The 21,515-nt window shown below is 41.1% G+C and overlaps 1 protein-coding gene across 1 annotated transcript in view; it reads right to left on the reverse strand.

Moving 5' to 3' along the window:
• Nucleotides 1-1,322: 1,322 nt before the first annotated feature.
• Nucleotides 1,323-21,515, reverse strand: part of phactr4a (phosphatase and actin regulator 4a) — a 28,984-nt gene continuing 8,791 nt past the window's right edge. Inside the window, exons 5-15 of the mRNA XM_008283879.1 lie at nucleotides 21,098-21,515; nucleotides 19,027-19,416; nucleotides 13,608-13,739; nucleotides 12,506-13,073; nucleotides 10,945-11,177; nucleotides 8,344-8,515; nucleotides 6,561-6,616; nucleotides 3,426-3,487; nucleotides 3,188-3,325; nucleotides 2,620-2,696; nucleotides 1,323-2,459 (exon numbers count right to left, since the gene is read on the reverse strand). The exon at nucleotides 21,098-21,515 is cut by the window's right edge and continues 33 nt beyond it. Coding sequence (XP_008282101.1) covers nucleotides 2,444-2,459; nucleotides 2,620-2,696; nucleotides 3,188-3,325; nucleotides 3,426-3,487; nucleotides 6,561-6,616; nucleotides 8,344-8,515; nucleotides 10,945-11,177; nucleotides 12,506-13,073; nucleotides 13,608-13,739; nucleotides 19,027-19,416; nucleotides 21,098-21,515 — 2,262 coding nt within the window. The 3' untranslated portion in view covers nucleotides 1,323-2,443. The remainder of the gene's footprint in view (nucleotides 2,460-2,619; nucleotides 2,697-3,187; nucleotides 3,326-3,425; nucleotides 3,488-6,560; nucleotides 6,617-8,343; nucleotides 8,516-10,944; nucleotides 11,178-12,505; nucleotides 13,074-13,607; nucleotides 13,740-19,026; nucleotides 19,417-21,097) is intronic.

A 21,515-nucleotide genomic window follows, 5' to 3' on the forward strand; every position in this document is an offset into this window, starting at 1 on the left:
TTTGTCGAGCCGGCTACAGAAAGAAAGCCTGGTTGTGTCAAATTTGCATATGATAGATCCTTCAGGGCTGAAAAATGAAGCCAGTACTGAAGTACAAAAACTGCAGTTTCTTGAAGGTCCGCTTGAGCCAAGCTCCAAAATAAGAAGCCATTCAGTCCCTGTAGGCCGCCACGCTGCAGACAGACAGAACCAGGCTCAGGGAGGGACGGCCATCTGCCTCCACCGGTTGGGTGGATGTAGGATGAACTATAAAATTTAGTTTACAGTTCAACAAGTTATTAGAAGTTGCTTGGTAGCATGCTTCCTGCCATGTCTATAGGATTTTTTTTCAGTGCAGAAGCTTCTTTTTGATTCTCTTACACTGTGGCCACTGGCACCAGAAAAACACTTAAATATGGCTTCACAGCATGTCTCCGTGTTGTGAGCAGCCACAATGTGATGGAAACTAATAAACTCTGTCAGCTTTTCGGTTTTACAAACGACTTGGAACTAACTAACTAGAAATCTACTTCATCAGCAGTTCTTAGTTTCCAGTGTATTAGACTGCTCTTGAATATGCTAGAAATGACCTTGTGTCACTTGTTTATGTCACCTCCAGCCAAAAGAAATCTATTGGTCACATAAAATTCAAATTTGGCATTGGTATGAATAAGTCTGGGCTTAACGGTATGTTTTGAGGGGATTATTACTGTTGGGTTTTTTTTTTTACATCTTGCATTAGTAATGGTATTAAGATGATGCTTTGTAAAACATTCATGCGTTTCAGTGTTAACGAACGTTCTGCTGCGGGGATTTCTTCTCAGTCTTTGCTGCTTTTACATTTCTCCACAAATACCCGTTGCTGAAGGTGAAGGTGTTACTGATTAGCCATTATAATCTTATTAACGATGTAACTTTGTGCACCTGAAAACATGCAGCGAGATCTACCGTACCGCGGCCTTTTGATTCTAAATCTACGAGAAAACAGCAGCTCAGATTAAACTCTCATCACTGCACGCTGATAATCCCCCTCACACTTTGTTGCTGTCTAAGTGGAGCAGAGCTGCCTCCCTGCTGACTCCACGTCTATTTAGTGCCAACAGGCATCACGGGGGACGTAAAAGAGACAAAGACAAGTCAGCTGCTCTTCTGAAGAAATCAAACCACACACTAGTCCACGGCTCTGAGGGAAGAAACGATTCTTGTGTTTTTTGTCTGTTTAGGCACAGAGATGTGGATCCGTTTATATAACAGTGCCATCATCTGGTCAGTTGAAAAGGCCAAATACTTACTGTTCCCTCCAAATCATTAGACAATAATTACAAAATGGCAATAACACAGGCTGGATTGAAATGAAAATCACATTGTATTTTAATTTCTGAGTGGATTGTTCAGTTATTCAGTGTGTTTGCAAAAACAGTTTCAAGGTCTCTGTATCAAAAAAAAAAAGAAGAAAATATTCTGTACCATTACTATTGGGAAATAACATACTTTACAATTAAAACATGTCAGCATTACATGTCAGTAGTTTACATTATAAAGTCAATTAAATCTACATAACTGATCTATACAATTGCAGCCAGCAATCGACTTGCATATATAAAGTACCATAAAATGGCCAGGAAAATAAAAATATGTACATTTTCCTGCTTTGAATAATTCATTATAAACACAGAATTAGAGGCTCGAACTTGTCAATTTTCTATACATCCAATTAAGGAACGTAAGGTGCCTTATCAGAAAATAATCTAGCCATATGTGCTCCACGAGAATCACCTAAATGATCGACAGAATACAGTAAAAATGCACACTTTAGGATAGAAGGGGTTCAGGAATCAGTGCTTCTGAGTTTAGCTGATTCAAGCGAAGCTACAACTGAGTGTTAACTACGTCTTTCACATTTTGTCTGAGCCTTAAATTAGGTGCATATGTTAGTTCGTGTGTGGAGTAAGGCAGGTGCTGTGGGGCACCTTTGGGTATACACAGTGTTTGAACTGGATTAGTTTATCACCAACAGTGCTGATATGAACCGCAAAGATCTTTATGATGTGCATAGTCTTTCTGTTCTGCAGGGAAGGGAGAATATATACATGAAGGCAGGTAAAGGCATGAGAGAGTGGTTTCCCCTGAAGGAGACCATGTGATAACCCTCCTTTCAAGTCTTTCAAAGCCCCCACCAGAGGGGTGGATGGGTCATCTTTTTAGCGTTGGCACTGGGCACCTCCACCAGGGATGCATCGACACACTCCTTCTGTCTCGAACTCCACGATATGAGAGGCGGCTGAACTGATCTGCGGCTCCGTTTGCTTCGGTTCCATTTGTCTGCGCTGTCTCGGAGCAGGTCAGCAGGCAGTGGGTGAAAATGGACCAAATGGAGCCACGTGTTCGGTTCGCTGTGGGCAGGGTGGAGGATGTGCCTCCCAGTTCCTCCCAGTCTAAGTGCTTTACTGGTCAACGTGGACAGCTAAGGCCGATGGAACCTGGAGGAAAGAGATGGAGGTTAAAAGGTCACATCACTGTAAACAGGGAAAGAAATCTCCATAAGACAAACTAGCGCTAATAAAGTATTGATGACTCTGCTGAATAAACCTGAAGAACAGCTGGGATGAATTATTAATGAGAGCTGTATACGAGCCTGACCGGGTATAGATCCTGCTATCTTCGTGAACCTCCATCTCTGAACTCTTGAATTCATTTAACTCCTTGCGGATGGCAGCCTGAGAGAAAAAGACATGAAAGAAACGGCACTTCAGTGGGAATGGCTTTTATCCGTTTACAGCATGGCACAAAAGAAGAAAGGAAGTATTGTGATCAAAGAATATTTTTTCCACTGTTCATATTCCACAACAAACTCTGATTTGTAGGATATCAACATGCACTTAAAAACATGTCTCTCCCCACATGTTCTCCACATTCTAACATGCTTATGGTTTCTGTGACTATATATTTTCTGAGCTTCAGCGGACCAGGTAATTCGCTTGGTAAACCCCGGCCCTGTCATTAAGCAGCGGCTATGTTGCATTCCTGGGATTTTTCCTTGATACTGAATCTGCTTGGAATGCAAATCCTCTCAGAGTTGACCAAAGTGAAAGACACTGCTGTTAAAATGCGCAGGGCTTAAGCTCTCTCCTGCTAAGAAGATCCGAGCCGCAGGAGCACTGCGAGTGCCGGAGAGGTTTTCATGTGTGAGGATGAGGTTGATTCTCACCTTGTCGGCAGGAGTGAGCTTGGTCCACGGTTTGTCTGCTCGCCGGTCGTAGTCGTGGGCATGCGTGCACTCCACATACTCGTGGAAACGCAGGATCTTTCTGGCCTGAAGTTCGGCCACTGTGGGTCTCTGAGACAGCTGTTGGTGAAGTGAACAGGGGTGCAGTCAGTTTCTGGATCATATTAACAATAATAATAACTGTCAAATGTATCACACAGTTTCTTTGTTGCATCCTGACCTTTCTGGTGAGTCTCCGTTTGATCTCGCATCTCTCCATTCGCCGATCTGCTTCATTCTTGGCTGCAGGAGGAGAGCACATTCCATGAGAGAGCGAAACACTGCAGCCAGTCAGGTACATTTCACCTGAGCTGCTGTCGGCACGCTGCCGTAACGGGAAACCTTAATCACTGCCTGGCTCTGCACAAGGTGCTGCATTGTTTTTAGTGTGGCGCAGGAGTGTCGTCTTGGCCAAGTCGTTTGAGGACAAGCGAGATGCAGAGGGGCGGTATGAGTCCTGGATCAAAACGTGTTGACAGATTCTGAGGAGTATTATGTTCATACTTGGTTTTGGAATCCGACTTGGCATCACAGTGATGCTGCGGCCATATTCCACCACAGTGTGCTGCAAATTCGAAGTTGGGTCAGGATCAGGTTTAAATGACCCTCTTCATGTGTTTTCTAAGTTCAGGAACCTGGCTAAAGTCTTGTCCTGGTTTTGTGAAACCTGAATATGCTAGCTGGAGTCTGGTGAGGGAAAACAGGATCGTACTGAATTTAAACATCTCATTCAGCTTTCTAAATGCTCCGGACGACTGGCACAAGTGCAACTTTAGCCAACTGATGCAGCCAAAACAATGGCAAGAGGGAAAGTGTCTCACTTTTAGAGCAATGAGGAAACTTAATTTTGAGTTTCACTAAAGAGAAAGTTAAATATAGCTGCTCATCGAGATGGGAGAAAGCACATTCTATGTTGCTGAATGCTGGTTTCCCAACATGTACAGTAGAACAAGTCAGTCACTTTGACTTAAAGTTAATGATTACAGGAATGTCAGATTCATAGACTGTACATAAAAGAAGGATGCAGCAACCATGACGTAAACCATTGGTTTGTGGCCGATCATTGTGAAGCCTCAAGTCTGGAATTTGGTCATCAACACCATGATCTTTTGAAAGCAGATGTAACAAATGAACAGTGGATGTGACTGGAAACACAACGTACAGAGACATGTTAGTAACCTGTCAATCACAAGGTGGCCTCACCCTAAAACATACCCTGATTCATCGTCTCGTTTACTCTAAATTTTAGAGTAAAAGAGACGAGTCTAAAGTAAAAGAGTCTAAATGAAACCATACTTTCAGAAATAAACACCATGCTGTATTGAAGGAGGCTTAAAACTTGTGATAGACACCATAAACTCAAGACGAACATGCTTATTGAGGTAACCGATCAGTGGAGATCTAGGCCAATTTTCTCATAAACTTACATACAATCTGAATTCTTTCTGCAACCAGAGGAGTCACCCCCTGCTGGATGTTAGAAAGAATGCAGGTTTAAAGCACTTCTGTGTTGGCTTCCCTTTTCAAACCTGAAGGCTAAGCCCATCATTTCCACATTTCATAGCTGATGGCTTACCTCTGCCTTGTTGCATACACATGCTTCTGCAAGCTTCTGTGAACTGTTGTGCAGAAGCCTAATTCCCACTCCACATAGAAACTACCCCAATCAACTGTTGAATATGAATTTTCTTCACCAGTACGGATTCGCATTAGTTTTTAACCACGAGTAGGGATTTGTACACAGTCCTTTGAAGGCTTGTGCACGTTTTAATTACAGCCGACGGATTAAGGAATTGTACACTACAATGCAAGTACCTCAGACCGACAGACTTAACCAATCAAATCCACACAAGTTCGGCTTTAGGATTACTAGAGCTGTGGACAGATGGACTGTTTCCAGGGCTCTTCTTCAAATCACTTTTCCAGTGCCTGGCTTTGTTTTTGTCACCAACCAAAACTCAGTTGCAAACAATGTAACTCCTCCAGTCCACAGCATTTCAATTACTCTAGTATGGCATTTAATTAATTTCAAAACCTGTGCACACAAAACGCAGGTGCACGCACATGATACGAGAACAGTGTCTGTGGACAGAAGACCATCCTTGTAAGGGAGCATTTCTGCTCCACATGCAAAAATGAAGTCCTGCAACCACTACAGTTCAAAAAGCTGATATTGTACTTTTTACTCTACATGTATTTGACAATATGAGTTGCTAATTAGTTTGAATATTCAGATTAATTATACAAAATATAATCAACAAGTAAATTATGATGTTAGTGTTGGAAATTCCTGCAGTGAAGCTTTATTATTAGATGAAGATGAAAACCACAGAACAGTAATTATTACAATTTCATCTACCAGCTGCAACATAAAGTGATGAACACATAATATCATTATTCTAAAAATGGATATTCTGCACAATCATGACTTACACTCTTGGTACTTTAAGTATATTTTGATGCTCATACTCTTGTACTTTTACTTGAGTAATTCAAACGCAGGACCTTTACTTGTAACAGAATGTTTCTACACTGCAGTGCTACTGTCACTTTCACTTAAATACAGAATCAGAGTGTTTCTTCCACCGTTGTCAGAATATCAGAGAGACCAGACTATGGCTGTTCAACGTGACCAATCAAACAACCAAAGTTAACAGTCACTGCCCACCTCCAAAGTCAATCTGATGAGCAAGGATGATTTTTTTGTTTACGAACGTCAATGATTAGAGACAGCTGCACTTGTTACAGTGTCAGGAACACATTAGTCATGTTTCATCGTTGGTACTTATATTTTAACCTCAATCATTGTCATCACATGTCAGGAAGCTAATCAATAATTTAATTTATAGAGCTAACAGTAAAATAGTCTTCAAAAAAATGTAAACACACTCAGTGAAATGGCCTAAATGAATATTAGACACGTGTATGTTTTAGTCTCTCACAGAAAAATGAGTCCCATGTGAAGTCTAGACATTGTGCTGCACATTCTTTTCATAAATACCACTTCATGGTTGGGGGTGTGGGCGCCTTTGGAATTGCACTATTATTAAAATCAGACAGAAAATCTTAATGAAGTGACCTCAGCACCGATAATGTACAAACTTGTGCGTGTTTAGTGACAGTCAGTATGACTGAGGCAAAAAGACTTGAAAAAAAAATGCATTAACCAGCAGATGGATGACTAATGCAGTCTATGGATTTCTGAAAAGATGAGGAAAATGAAAACCTTGAGGTGCAGATGAATGGAATGCAAATAAACACACCTGAATGAGAAACTGAATGATGGAGAGAGTGATAGATGGAGGGAGAGTCTCACCTTGAAGAATGTTCCTCTGCTCCAGCTCCTCTGCTGACGGTCTCTGACTCAGCCGCCTGTAAGCAGAGAGCACTTCAGATGAAGCATTTTTTAATGCTGATATGAATCAATCCAAAAGAAACCCATTTCATCTCCAAACCATCAGTTAAATGGAAAACTTAACATATGATTGGACTGTATCCTTGAGGTGGAAGAAGAGCCTCTCAAACTGGATGAATTACATTAGAAATTATGGATCTAATCAGTCAGACTGTAGGGGAACTGCAGGCAGAGATTGATTTTTCTTTTTCATTTACTGTGCTTTGTGTGAAGTTAAATGTTGAGTCTGCAACTCTGGAGAAAGATTGTTGATGTTTAATATGTATGATATGTTGATATTCCGTACCGCTCTCAATCGATCCTCATTCCAGTTTTCTGCCGCTAATGACTGGAACTCTTTGCAACAATCCCTAAAACTCACCTCATATGCACCGTTCTTGTCTTTTAACAAAATCAGCAAGAGTAACACTTCAGGACCACTGCGCCTGTTTTTACAAGTCTTGGCATAATTTGTTCTGGAACATTGTGTGATTTGCTGTAATCTGTTTTTGTTGCTCGTCTTGTTAGCAGGCCGCCTCTTGATCAGGTCGGTATTGAAAATGAGAACCAGTTCTCAAATAACTTTCAAACAAACAACCAAACAAACAAATAAAAATTGCTCGTCTATTTAGATAGTTAGCATGAGCCAACTTTACCATCCCTCTCTCTCTCACACTGCCCCTTTCCTACCCATCTCCCCTTCCCTGTGCAAGCTTGAACGAAGACTGCAGCACGCTGGCAGGTTAGAAAGGTATGTTATCTTTAAAAAAAAAAAAAAAAAGAACTGTCGGATTTTCAACTTTCCGATGGTACATGAAGTCATGAGTGACATTTGGTTTCAATTAAGAAGCGTACAAAATATAAACGTAAAAGCATGATATCAAAATCGCCTTATTCTATATGTCTTAAAAAGTTTTAAAAAGGTTAATAAATAGCTGTATTGTGTAATTGACCATATTGTCAGTTTTAGTACTGAAATGGTGCACATGATGATTTTTCCTATTTTGTAAAATAAATAAATAACATTAAAATATATCCTAATAGGGCTGCAGGGTGGTGCAGTTGGTAGCACTGTTGAATCGCAGCAACAAGGTTGCCGGTTCGCGTCCCGGTAGGGGCACCAGAATCTTTCTGCATGGAGTTTGCATGTTCTCCCCGTTTAGCGGAGGTGCTCCGGGTTCTCCGGCTTCCTCCCACACAGTCCAAAAACATGCTGAGGTTAATTGGTGATTGTAAATTGTCTGTAGGTGTGAATGTGAGTGTGCTTGGTTGTCTGTCTCTAAGTGTAGTCCTGTGATAGACTGGTGACCTGTCCAGGGTGTCCCTTGCCTTCACCCTAAGTCGGCTGGGTAAGGCTCCAGCCCCCCTGTGACCCTAGTGAGGATTAAGTGGTGTATAGATAATGGCTATAATATAAATTTCCTTTTTTTTCTGTTGCATTATAACGTCACACTGCACAGAAGATATTAAGTTCTCTTTACTTCTGGCCTTGATTGTTCTGTTTCCACACAGGTGTAGGACTTTCTACTGCAGTAGAAACAGGAGTCCACAATGAGGAAAACGTGACAAAAACACCTGGAAACTGTTTGGGCTACAGAGGGCTACTGATGAACATAAACTGTTCATGGCACTATTGTATAAACTAACTGTTCCCTTTACTTTAGTGTTTAAAACCTTAGAACCTGACGTGATGAGAGTCCTTTACCTCGTCAGCGCGGTGCCGATCTTGTTCCTCACCGCCACCCACTGCTCTCTGTTTTGCCAGCTCATGCCGTCTTGGCTCCCCTGAGCCTCCCGCTCCTCTCTCTCTTGTCTCTCCTGTCTCTCCAGCTTCAGGGCCAAGGTATCCTTCCTCTTCACACGGCTCGCCAGCCCACCTGGTGACACACACAACCAATGTGTTCATACAGACAGACTTGACTGCACGTACTTAGGTGAACAGAAAAGCTGATCGTTTTAGTGCATTGCCGTTGGTATGCTCTTTGTGGTGGGAAAAGTGTTCAGTAGCAAAGTCCTACTTCTTGATAATGTCTGATCTTAAAAGTTGAGAGCATTTTCTGAGAGTGCCTCTATGAATGCCCCTACTTATCGACACAATAATGATACAGCAATGTGAGCAGATGCACGCACACCACTAAGAGCCTCCCAATGCCAGCTGTCCCTGGTGCTGAAATGATGCTGAATGCACTTAACTGTCTGACAGCTGTGCTATATTTTCATAATGCATCAATTCAAGAGTGTTGTAAACCACACAAAAGACTACTTTATACTTGGAGGTGCTCAGTGTGAAAGCAAAGTTTTAATGAGCAGAAAACAATCCACTGCTTTCACCCAGAAATTCGATTTAAGTTCATGGAAGTGAACTTTAATAGATTAGGCTTGTGACAGAAGTAACTTTTAAACTCAATTTAACCTTAAATAAAGCACTTCCTGAAAGTTTCGTGAATAATCATCTATTGGCAATATCATTCTGGTCTAAGAATTAATTTGTTTATCAGATCTGCTGCATAGATACACGTGCATCTGTTTGCAGGATACAGTAGCAGCCGAAGGTCTAGAAAAACCTACTCGTTTAAAAATTTGTCTTAACTTTTATCACTTTTTGTTTTTACAGTGTAGAACAAGTATGAAAACATCAAATCCATGAAATAAGGCAAACTGAGTTATGTAGGGGAAAAAGCAATTTTTAAAAAATGTTTTAGACTCTTCAAAAACACTCTTGTCAAAAATTTCTGATCTTAGTGTGTTAGAGACCATCAGTTCTGTTAGTAATCTATATTTGGCAGGAAGCACACAACTAAGTAAAGAGACAACATTACTTAAGGTGAAGATAAGGGAGATAAAGGTCAATCAGTCCAGGAAAAAAATCCACAATTTTAAAAGTTCTTTCAAAGATGTAATGAAAGTGGGTGTCCAAGAAAAGAAGACCAAGAGTTCACGCTGCTGCAGAGCATCAGTTCAACGGTTACGAGCCTCAGAAATCACCGAGTAGTAGCAGTTAAAATTAAAGCTGACTTTAATACTGTCCAGAGTTCAGGCAGCACACACACGTCAACATCAACTGCTGGGAAGAGATTATTTGCAACATTTCCACCATGAAGCCCTGTTTAAAAGGAACCACTGCACACATAATTCCAGGTGTTATTTCAGAGCTTGGATGTCTTTGGTTTTGTTAACAATGTAGAAAATAGTATAAATGATTTAAAATAAAAAAACAACCCTTGGATGAGTCGGTGTGTCTAAACTTTTGACTGAAACGAAAGTAGAATATACAGAAATCTAAAAAATATACCATGAGGATGGTGATATTATATCACATGTAAAGAAATAGAAACTAGCCACTTTCAATGTGTTGTGTTTTCACTCACACATAGCACATTAGTGTTCAAGACAAAAGTAAACACTTGAACAAAACCAATATAAACGTGCAGTATTTGGTTTCTTTTGCAAATTCTGGAGCTTCTCAAGATGCTGTCGGAGTAGGAGGAACTCATTCATCGTTGTCTGTGGCAGTGTCAGTGAGTTGTGATGCTTTTGTTCGACATCTACGTTTGACAAGGTTATAATACAATGGATTGTATGGATCTGTTTGACAACACATAGACAAGCAAAGACGTAGAAAAGCAGAGAGAATGTTAATGTTTGACAAGCTGGAACAAGAATGTGTTTGGCATTTCTGCTCAGCCAATATTAAAATAGTTTCTTCAAACTATTCTCAAGGTTGAAAATGTTTCAAAGAAACTAATTATCTTCATTCTTTTATTACATTTCATGAGAAAATACACATTATAGTAAAAGGCATTTTTCATTCAGTTGCTGGAGCTATGGCTTGTTTTTGTCCTCCATAGAGCCTGGTGCCCTTTTTATTCCTCTGACCAGTAACTGTCATATATCACAAAGCTCTCTGGAGCTCCCGCCATGTGATTAGGTCTTTCAAGTAAAAGGTTTTAAATCAAAACAAGCATTACTTGGTGCATCATAAATGCAGTATATGCAGCGGTGCCTTTGGATAACATTTTAAAGGGTTAGGGATCAAATTTAATTCAGTACTTTTTATGCCAAAAGCTGGTTAATTTTATGTAAAACAGGAACCATTTCCTCTACTTTTAACAAACATTTCCATTCTCATTGCCAATGCAGCATGCAAGAAATGAGAGAAGCAAAGTTGACAGCCAAATGTGGACTTGATTTTATAATTACCGGCTGAAAGCTGAGGTGAAAACTATTTCTAGGACTCTTCATGAATTGAAAATTGAGTTTTGATTTTTAAACGGGCCTGAAAGTAACATTTACAAGTGAAACTTACTTGGAGGGCCTTCCTCATCGTCATCTTCATCATCGTCTCTGTACAGGATGGGGCCGTCGGAGTCGGACTCCTCCTCGCTGTCCCCGGGGCCTCCGCCCTCGGGGATGACACTCACTCTGGGGTCTCCAATCAAAGCTCTCCGGCTGCGTGGCTCAAACTCAGGCTGCCGGGGAGGCCTCTGAGGCTGAAGCTTCCGCATCTCTTCCTCCATGTCAAAGTCATCGTCTTCTGGCCTGTGAAGGAACGCAGCGGCTGTTAAAGAACTGGAGGAGCTCAGGGGTCTGGATTTCCCTCCTATCATCTATAGCGTGAGAGCAAACTGGAGGTCTCTTGTAGTCACAATCTGCCTCGTTGTTCTGATCTGATACTGTATGCAGCTGAGGAAATAAAGCTCAGTTATTTACTGAAGAGATTAACAGCACACTTCACTCTTAATATTATATCCAGTAATAACCACATTCAATTTTAAATGATAGCTCTGAGTGCCCTGCAAATCAAGGTTTAACTAATTTACTGTACATGTTATAAATTGATGAATGAGAGTTTGACAAACTGCAGAGCATCCAATCTGTTTCCATAAAATAACCTCTGCCTGAATTGATTTGAAGTCAATGATGTGTAACTTTGATGTAACAGATTTGTTCACACATTATGTCTAAAACAGCTTCCTCAAGTTTTCAGTCTTTACTTTGGTTCCACTGCTAACGCTCATTAGGCCACATCGAGCCACGGTTCTTTAGATAAAGGAAAACTTGTCATGTCTTCATGCCTCCCTGTTTTGACTGATTGAATAATGTATAAGGATGCTTGCCCTCATGATTGCATATTGATAATTAATATAATTAGGCTGTGTTTGGCTGCATAAATCACTCTATATACAGAAGTCAGTTTGTTTGCTCGTTGTATGTTTGCATTCCAAGAAAAAAGAAAAGAGTAAAATACAACAAAAAACAAAACTAAAACTAAACAAATTGGAAGAATAATTAATGATTCACTCACAATTTGCAGAGTCTATAATTAAATATCATGACACACACTAGGTTCTCACTTAATATTAACCATATTAAAGTCCTTGGCTGTAAAGCTGTAACGAAAGAACTACCAACGATTTGCTTGATTATTTGTTTGATCATTATATCTCTTTTCTAAGGAAAACAGAGCCAAAAGACACGCCACAGTTTCCCAGAACACAAGGGGAATCATAAGATGTCTTCTTTTCAGTTAAACTGTCCAAAACTTTAACGTTTACTTTACTATGATAGCAAAGAGAAGCTGCATATCTTCACATTTAAGAGACAGTTACGACGACATCTTTGTAGTTTGTCCTTGAAAATATACTTACACAATAATCTGATTTATTGTAAAATAACTAAAATTAGTTCATTTTTTTAAATCAACTGCTGTACTATATTACTAAAGTGTCAAAGATTTAAAGAAAAACTAACTGAACAGTTTATCCAGCTATGAGAGCAATGGCAGACACAAACTGCTCCCCTTCAGTCTCAGCTTCACAGTTGCTTTCTTACACAAGACAATAATGTACAGCATATGTGGCACTTACAGCCTGAGAGGCTCGATGGTGACGGGAAGAGAGTACCGTGAGTTTCCCCCAGCCTCTGTGAGGAAATCTGGAGGAGACTCAAACAGTAGTGAGTGGGCTCTCTGGGAGCCATCTGGGTTGGGCTGAGTTGGGCCGGGGCTGGCCAGGGCTCTCTGGATGAGGATGTGTAGAGGGATGGCTGGAGGCTGGCTGGGAGGCTCGGTGGTGGGGCTGGGAGGATCAGTTTGCACGGTGGGCACAGGCCCAGACAAGGTTGTGCTGGGCGGCTGCAGCGACTGAACCCTGGGAGGAGACGGAGGTATGTGGGAGGGCGGAGGCTCAGTGGAGGCCTGAGGCACTGCTGGATTTGTCTTGTCCTCACTGTTATCCCCTTTAGAGACAGCAGGGGGCGCCAGTACAGGGGCAGCTGGAGGGTCAGTGCTGGAAGACTCTGGGACCTGACTGGGAAGGGAGGGGTCCACAGAATGACGCTTGGTGACAGGGGTCATCCTCTTTGGTGGGGTTGGTGGAGAGCGCTTAGCAGGTGCTGGGACTATAATGACACCGCTGCCAGGCTGCGAAAGCTCTGCTGTTAAAACAAAGGGAAAGAAAAGCAATTAGTACTTCTCTAAAAGAAGAAAGATCACAAACAAAACCTACAGTCAAAATGAGAGGATGCACAATCAATCTGAAAGAGTGAAGTTAGTTTTATTAACAAAAACAAGCAATGAAGCAAATATGTCAGTTTTAGAGAGAAAAAATTGTTTGTGTTGCTGCTGAGCTGCTTGCTGAGTCAGCGGAGGGTAACACACGCATCAACACACAACTCTATTGACAGCCCTTATTAGACATCCAGTGGGATGAACAAACACATTCATTGCACTCCAACACACAAGAAGTCCTTCCAGTTTCCATGCAATGTTCAGCAATCAGAATATGTTAGCTGAGCTTAAAAAAAACAAACAAACAAAAAAACAGCTTCAATGGCTGCAAAACACATGCGATGTAGGTCTGGTGTTAAAATGGAGGTGAGTTATTCCATGTGCTATGAAGGTGGTGAATCTCTACCACCAGTATGCAAGCTTTACTGAGGCGGATTGCGATCTGGCGCCCCGCTGGGTACCTGAGCAGGTCTGGCCAGCTCTGTGGCGCAGGTACACAGGTAAAGAAAGGTAGAGGCCAAGTTCACTCTGGCGTGTCCAGCTGGTCCAGTAACAAGGCTGTCTGACCTTAGAGCCCCTGTTCAATGTGGAAGCTGGCAAAAATGAGTGGAGATGTCAGGGATGGGGCTGGGTTTACATTCCAAGCTGGGAGATAAATACAGGAGGGTGGTTTTAGATAAAGTCTGTCTTGGTTTTGCACTGTCCAGAAGCAGAGTATATATCCATCATGAGATGGTAAACAACTCCAGTGGAAAAATAACTTAGCAGAAGATAAACACGACTCCTGGTTGCATAAAATACTACCGCAGTGCGGTACTTCCCTTTGACCCAAAGTTTCATTATGAAAGTTTTCTGACATTCCTGCGTACATATGATGGCAAACTGTTCACATTCAGGAAATAAAAGCACAAAGAATTTCTGTTTTTCCTTGTTTCAACTTGTCCATCACCTTCAGAGCGTAATCAGCCAGGTCCATCTATGCACAGATATGCCCATGGCACTGTTTCAGATCACTGCTGATGTATTCTCACTGGCATATGTATTTGCTGATAACTACCAAGACATTGCAGTACACAACATATGGAGAGGCAATGTCACGTTCATACAGTCTGTCCAGCAGAAAGCAGAGATAGGTGGGTTGTTCAAATATAAAATGTCCCAGTCCCTATGTATTAAGGCAACAATTTGAAGTTGTTTACTGTCAGCTGATCCTCTAAACTCCCTAAAATCAGTATCAGACTAATGAATGAACATTAAACTCGTTCTAAGCCTATGCTGAACACATCATAGGGGTTCTAGGATGTATTTACCCACATCTTAATAATATTTAAACTAAACACACTGGAGAAAAGCAAAATAAAAACTGAAAACAGAGGGCATACAGAGATTGAGGTATCTGTGTCTAACACAGTGACACTCTCCAATGACAACGTTCACTACTGATGTAATGTTAGACAGCTATTCTGCACAGACAAACATGCAGACTATTTGAAGGTGGGGTGTGAAATAAAAGTCAGTAACATATGTGTAGAGCCCCCCACCCAACAAATGGCAGTGTAAAGTGTCGCTGCCACAGAGACCATGGGAGTTTCAAACAGACAGTACTGGGATGGGCTGTAAACAAGAGCAGCTGTGTCGTGCCAGGACAAAAGATATGAAACACCAATAGCCAATCGGTTTCTATCTGCCCTCCAGGGAAGCGCTGCCGGTGTTGCATAAAGGCGCACAGACAAGCCGGTGCGTGTCTCCTCTCCAGAGACTGGTGACTGTAGACACCGAAACTGCACAACTAGCAATGTGTTGGAAAACACCCACGGAGCAACAATACTTAACTAAGAGCTAGAAAACAGCTGGTTAGCAGACGCTGTAAAAATGTAAACTGTACTATATGTATAGTGTGTGGAGCATCCAGTTTCTTGCATTATTGGTAACTAGGTGCTTGTTGTCTACACTCATGGTTTATGATTTAGGACATCATAAGTGTGTCATACTGCACAAAAGACATTGTTAGGTTCTATTTACTTCTAGACGTGCTTCTGCAGTTTTCATAGAGGTGGAGTACAAGAACCTGCTGTGACAAATGAACCCACAATAAAAGTAAAAGTAAAAATATGACAGCGGAAATAGAACAGCTAAAACTGCTTGAGGTAGAAAAGAAAAGAAAAGAAAAGAAAAGAAAAGAAAAGAAAAGAACAGAAAAGAAAAGAACAGAAAAGAAAAGAAAAGAAAAGAAAAGAATTTTATTGATCCCTTTGGTGGAAACCTCAGGGAAATTGTTGGTAAACAGTAAAGTCAGCAAATCTTTTGGAATTACCTGCAGCTATGCAGAAATATGAACATATGTTCATCTAAATCACAATTATAAACAAAGACTATTTTTTAATAACAACATGCAAATCATTGTGGTATTATTTTTGTATGCATCATATTAACATTCACAGTGTAGTGAAAAAAACAAGTGCAGCCCTCAGCAAATGATATCAACAACAGTTATCTGGAGATGAAATGAGTAAGAGTGGAGGTGTGGGTTGGAGCTGCTTTGTCTTAATGATGATAAACCTTAATAATAAAACCCTAAAACATTATAAATCGCTTCCTATGTGAACCATACTTCACAAAAAAAGTCTCAACAGACTCACCAGTAGGTATTGCTGATTGGCATAAGCATGGAAAGGGTTAAACATTATCTTACACACTTTACATATTTCTTAGCCCACAGTGAAAAAAAAGAAGTCAACAACAACCAACAGCTTACTGGAATGATTGGATCTGGTTAACATGTCTGTTCATGAGTCACATGCAAATCATTAAACAGGAATGGGGGGGAGACACATCTGAGCACCGAGTTCACCAAAGAGCATTTTGACACTCCACAACACTATAGGAAAAGAAAGATGTTGTGGTCTGATGAAACTAAGATCGAATTGTTTAAGAGGAATATGCAGCATGAATGTATAGAGAAGATACTCCACAACAACATGGAGGAAGCACGGTGGAGGAAGCACGGTGGAGGCAGCGTAACATTTTTGGGTTGCTTTGGTCCCCTCTTGGCCTGAACTGCCAGCCATTATTTAGAGGAAAATTAATTTCCAAATCATCAGGTCGTCTTACAAGATGATGACCGTGCAGCAGAGGTTGGCTGATGCAGCAAGATAATGACCTTAAAGTCTCCTAGACAATGATTTCAAACAACAGCTTTCAGAACTCTAGCAATTCCTTAATGAAGATGGATCCAAAATTTCCTCCTGAACATCGTGCAGGTCCAATTTGAAGCTCAAGGGAGCACTTTTTAAGAGTTTGCGGCTGCCAGTAATGGGTCCACTAGTTCTTTAATCTACAGCTTTATTCTTTTGTTCCACCAGCACCAGGATGTTAAATGGGCGTGCTCAATAACGACAAAAAAGATAATTGGGTGTTAATAGCTTAAGCTCATTGTGTCTGACATGACTAGATGTTCACTACCATTGTAAGACTTACGGGCAGCGTCTCAACCTATTTATCAAGTTAGACCAGCAGGCTGGATTAAATTAGGAAACCACAAACTGAACTTTGAGCGAGCTCTTCCTAAGTGAGAACTTGCACATTGGTTAGTTCTGCAGCAGTCTGAAGAGAAAGGGTACAGTATTGGTTGGAAGGAAAGTGGAAATCATATTATTTATATTAGGGAAGAACACATTTATGCGTAAAGTGAATGAGTTTTCAAGTCTCATTTGTAGCCTTAGTGTTTCTTGACTAGCAACTAGCTGTATATAGTGAGTCTTTCAGAGATAATCAGCTCTACAAGTGTTTGATCACCCCAGTTTGACCTGCAGAAGATCGTGAAGGCTTCTGTACTGTGCTTAATTGCCACAGAGAAAATAAATTTATGACAGGCAGAGAGAAAACCCAGCTGTTACAGATGAGCTCAAAAAGAAAGCCTGAAAATGCTAAAACACTCTCTCTGCAAGCAGAGCTACGTCCTGCAGAAACCAAAGTAAAATCCTGCATTATAAAGATGAAATGTTTATGACCAGATGACCAGCAACAGGTCCTTTTAAACAGCTCACACAGTTTTTCTTGCCACTCTTGCCAGCTCATTAGTTACTGTTACACATGGGTGAAAATGGGTGTTTACTTCTTTACTACCAGTTTCCAAACTCTTGCCTGACAGTAAGTGAATTTAATTTCTCTGACTCAAAGATGGTAGAATAACTGTTTTCATACTGTACTTTCATAGAATCTCTCGCTACACAACCTGCAGCGTCTTCCTTACTTCTTTAATTGATGCAAGAAACCACAGACCATTACTTCTGGCCAAAAGTCACAACTGCAAAACCACAAACAACAGATAGTAACATCATGTTTGAAAGAGATATGGGCACAAAACTTTGACACCTAGCATACGAAATAAATCCCGACAGTGTAGATCTAACATGTTTTTTTTTTTTTCTGTTAGATCTACAAGAATAAGCCAAGCTTGAAGGGTGGCGCCTTAATTGGAAGCAAGGACATAAATGCACTACTGTTGTATCAGCTCAAAACTAATGCTGCACTCACACAAACCCAAAGTACGCAAGTCCCTGACCTCTTTTTGATCTATTTTATATATGTTGCGTGTTGTTGAAAGTGCTTTACCACAGCAGTGATTTCCACACAGCAAATTATAATTGGCACCCTGCATGTGTGCTCTGTCAACAACTCTGTGTTTCTGTTTGTGTGGGAATCAAAACAAACACAATTGGCTCTCGCCTGGTTGTCGCTCGTATTGTGTCAGAGGACATCTGCATAAAGCCGAGCTTTTCACGACTTTCCTCTGTAGTTTCAATGACTGCCTTCTAAATCTCTATAGTTCAGCGGCGATACGGAGTCTGTCACAGCACTTGGCATGAATATTGAGAAAGAAAAATCTCACTAATCCCTCCATAGTCCTACCTATGACAACGGTACGGAAAGACGTCAAATCTTTACATGTATTTCGTACGAATTGACTTAACGATGAATGTACACCCCTACAGTCGTCCTCAGATTTATTCATACCCTCCCATTAAAGAAGTGCAGCTAACAAATTGACAAAAGTAATAATAAATAAAAAAAATTATGAAAATCATGACATTGCTTTTGAATTGTGGTTCAACAGAAATATATATTTTAAAAAAAACAAACAAAAAAAAAACATAAAACAAGCATTATGGGACATGTAAACTAATATTTTGTTGAACAACCCTTTGAGGCAATCACTGTAATCAAGTGTTTTCTGTAACTTTTAATCAGACTTCTGCACTTGTTGACAGGTGTTTTGATTTTGGCCAAATGCTCATCAGCAAAGTGCTCTAATTTGTCCAAGATGATTGAGATAGGAGAGATTAAATTATTGTTTTCAACCACAATTCAAAAGCAATGTCTTATTTCACTAAATTATAATTTAGCAAATTTTCATTTATTATTACTTTTTTCAGTTTCTAGTTATTTGAGCGACTATTGTGAATTTTGCCTTTTCTGTAATAAAAGGGTATGAATACATTTGCGGACTGTACCTCTCAGTTGCCCAAAAGGCACTCTGTACAGTAAGGAAGCGTGACTTCATGTCAGGGTGGGTTTTCTGCTCATCTTTGTCCCAAGATAGATGATCCCCATAAGTAACACTGTACACTGTAACAGCACCTTTTCTGCTGTTGCATAGCCCTGTGATGGTTTAAATCCAGCAAATCAAATCCGCACAATTTGACTGTTTCTCCACTACTTTCACTCTGGTTTGTTTATACTTGCTTCTGCAAAGCTTCTTTTGGGACAATGTTTAACTAATAAAAAAAAGGACACACAAAGACCTAAGCATCTGTTTACACAGTGAGGCTAATTTTATGTGTGCAGTCAAACTGCAGGAGAAGGCGGGGGCAAACTCACCAAGCACTGCAGGGTTGCTGTTGCGGTTAGTGGGTTTGGGTGGAGGGACAGGTGGCTGCTTGGCATGGGGAGGGACAGGAGGCGGCATGTCAGAGTCAGCTGAGGAAGCGGCAGCAGGGGAGAGCCGAGGAGGGTCGTCCACTATTAGAGAGACTGTCCTCGGCGGTTTGGCTATAGCTACGGCAGCAGTGGACGAGGAGGAGGAGGTGGAAGAGGAGGAGGAGGAGGAGGAAGAGGACGAAGAAGAGGAGGGGGCTGGACTCCTGCCGGACTCAGTGGATGCAGCAGTGAGGAATTTGGGGGGGAGCAAAGCTTGTTTGGGTGGGGGAGGTTCCTGCTGTGAGTCTTGTGTTGGGTGAGGGTCAGGGGCGAAGCGGACACCAGCGGACTCTACAGAGACACATAAACACATACAGACATTATAGGAGAGGTCACAACAAGGCTGCGAAGGTTGCTCTTGGGAAAACTATGTAAACAAAAAAACACAAAGCGGTCAACACACACACACACACACACACAGTACAGCACTGAGGAAAAGGCTGTGGTGTCAAACTTGTGAAATAGGCAAATCTGTCAGAGACTACCCAGAGGCAGGGAAGCTCTGATCAAAGTTCTACAATGTGAGAGGATGAGAGGCAACAAGATGATTTCAAGTTCACACACAGAGTAGACATGGAGAAAGATCAGACATGCACAGAGGGGTTTGTTTGTCTTCTTTTCATCTTCAGCTAAATCCATATATCAAAGCCCAGTATTTACTGTTTCAACATCAACCCTTTACCCAAAATGCTTCAAAACAGCACCAACAGGAGACTGTGGTCTGTGAACATGTTGCTATTTATGCCTCCAGCTACAGCTTTTTGCTAAAACAGAGGCATAAAAATATTTTTCAGACAGACAGACATTTGTGTGTTCGCTCACGTCAGGCTGACAAGTACAAAAGTCTTATCCGCTGGCACTCGTGAATAACATCGAATATCTTTTACACACGAAAAAGATGTTTATTGAAAGGTCTATTTTCAGCTGAACTATATAAACACATGTATCATGTCTGTCATGGTGATCTGGAAAACAAAGCATCTGACAAACACAACTGGCTGAGATAAAGGAGATAAATTTTACTTGAATTACTCAGGCTTGGATTCTCTCACTAACTAGAAAGTTGGATTACTATGGCAACAGTGAGCGCTCTGAAAATGTCTCTGCTATCTCACAAGATATATATTTTTGTATTCCTAAGAAGTCTGTGGACCATTGTCTCAATTGCTTTCCTTATCTAAAATGAAAAATCGAAAAAAGGAAAATAGGGCTTCTTTTTTTTTGCGAAGGCAGTTTTGTCACACAATTTGAAAAACTGAATTTGGAGAAAAGGCTTAAAAGCTGAGCTTTTTTTATTTCATTTTTCTTGATAGGGAACCCCCTATCTTGGATTAAAATGAAGTCACAAGGCTGGGACTTCAATACCTGCCCAGCACTTTGCATGGAAACAGGTCTCCCATCTTCTGCTTTATCTGTGAATATGTTTTAAATTGACTAACTTATCAAGTTAAACTGACTACCAGTTATTCATTATCACCCCTAGCTGGTCTCGGACACATAGCCCCATTTAGTAGGGCTATGTGAATAAAAGGAAAAGATTACATTTTTTTGGACATACTGGTTAGCCTTAGTTTGTAACGTTGCAGTTTTTATAGCCAACTTTATTTAAATAAAAGCTACATGTCTGAACAGCGGGTTTAAGACATCTTGAAGCCGTTTTAAACCTTTAATAAAACCACTTTTATATTATTTCAGGACAAAAAGAAACTGACATTGACAGGAGATGAAGAGGATTTTAATGTTTCACTGGAAGAAAAGAGCAAGAAAAAGCAGTGCATGTGCAAAGTCTGTGTTTTATCCATTTTTCATTGTGTAAACTGGAAACACTAGAATAAAAAGTGTGTCAAAAAATGTGCCAGGTGACGTGACAACTGATTTTTCTGACCTTCTTTTGAAACCCAGCAATTCCCACTCTAAGAAGTGACACGGGTGAGGCCTCCAGCTACAATGCAGCTCAAGCAAAAGATCTTACCAGAACGTTCTCTGAACTCTGTAGCTGGGGTATATCTGGGCAGGGTAGTCCTTCGGTCGGCCTCTGAGGCTGGTCGAGCCTTCTTGTTGTCCTCTGAGGAGCTTTTCTGTAGAGGAGGTCGCAAGTCCATCTCAGAGACAGGCCTGACTGCAGGCCGTGAGTCGTCCCCAGAACGCCCCGGCCTGTCCCTCCTCTCCTTCTCGTCCTTCTTCTCCCGGTCATCTCGTCGCTCTCTTTCATTTCTCTTGGCCCAGTCATCCCATTTGTCTCTGTCCTCTCTCCTCTCTCTGTCTTCTCGTCTGTCCCTGTCGTCTCTCCTATCTCGATCATCTCTTTCCACTCGAACGTCTTTCCTCTCCCTGTCTTCTCTCTCTCTGTCATCTTTTCTGTCATCTCTGTTGTCTCTCCTTTCTCTCTC

Source organism: Stegastes partitus, unplaced genomic scaffold (genome assembly GCF_000690725.1).
Source record: "Stegastes partitus isolate 25-593 unplaced genomic scaffold, Stegastes_partitus-1.0.2 Scaffold331, whole genome shotgun sequence".
Lineage (NCBI taxonomy): Eukaryota > Metazoa > Chordata > Actinopteri > Pomacentridae > Stegastes > Stegastes partitus.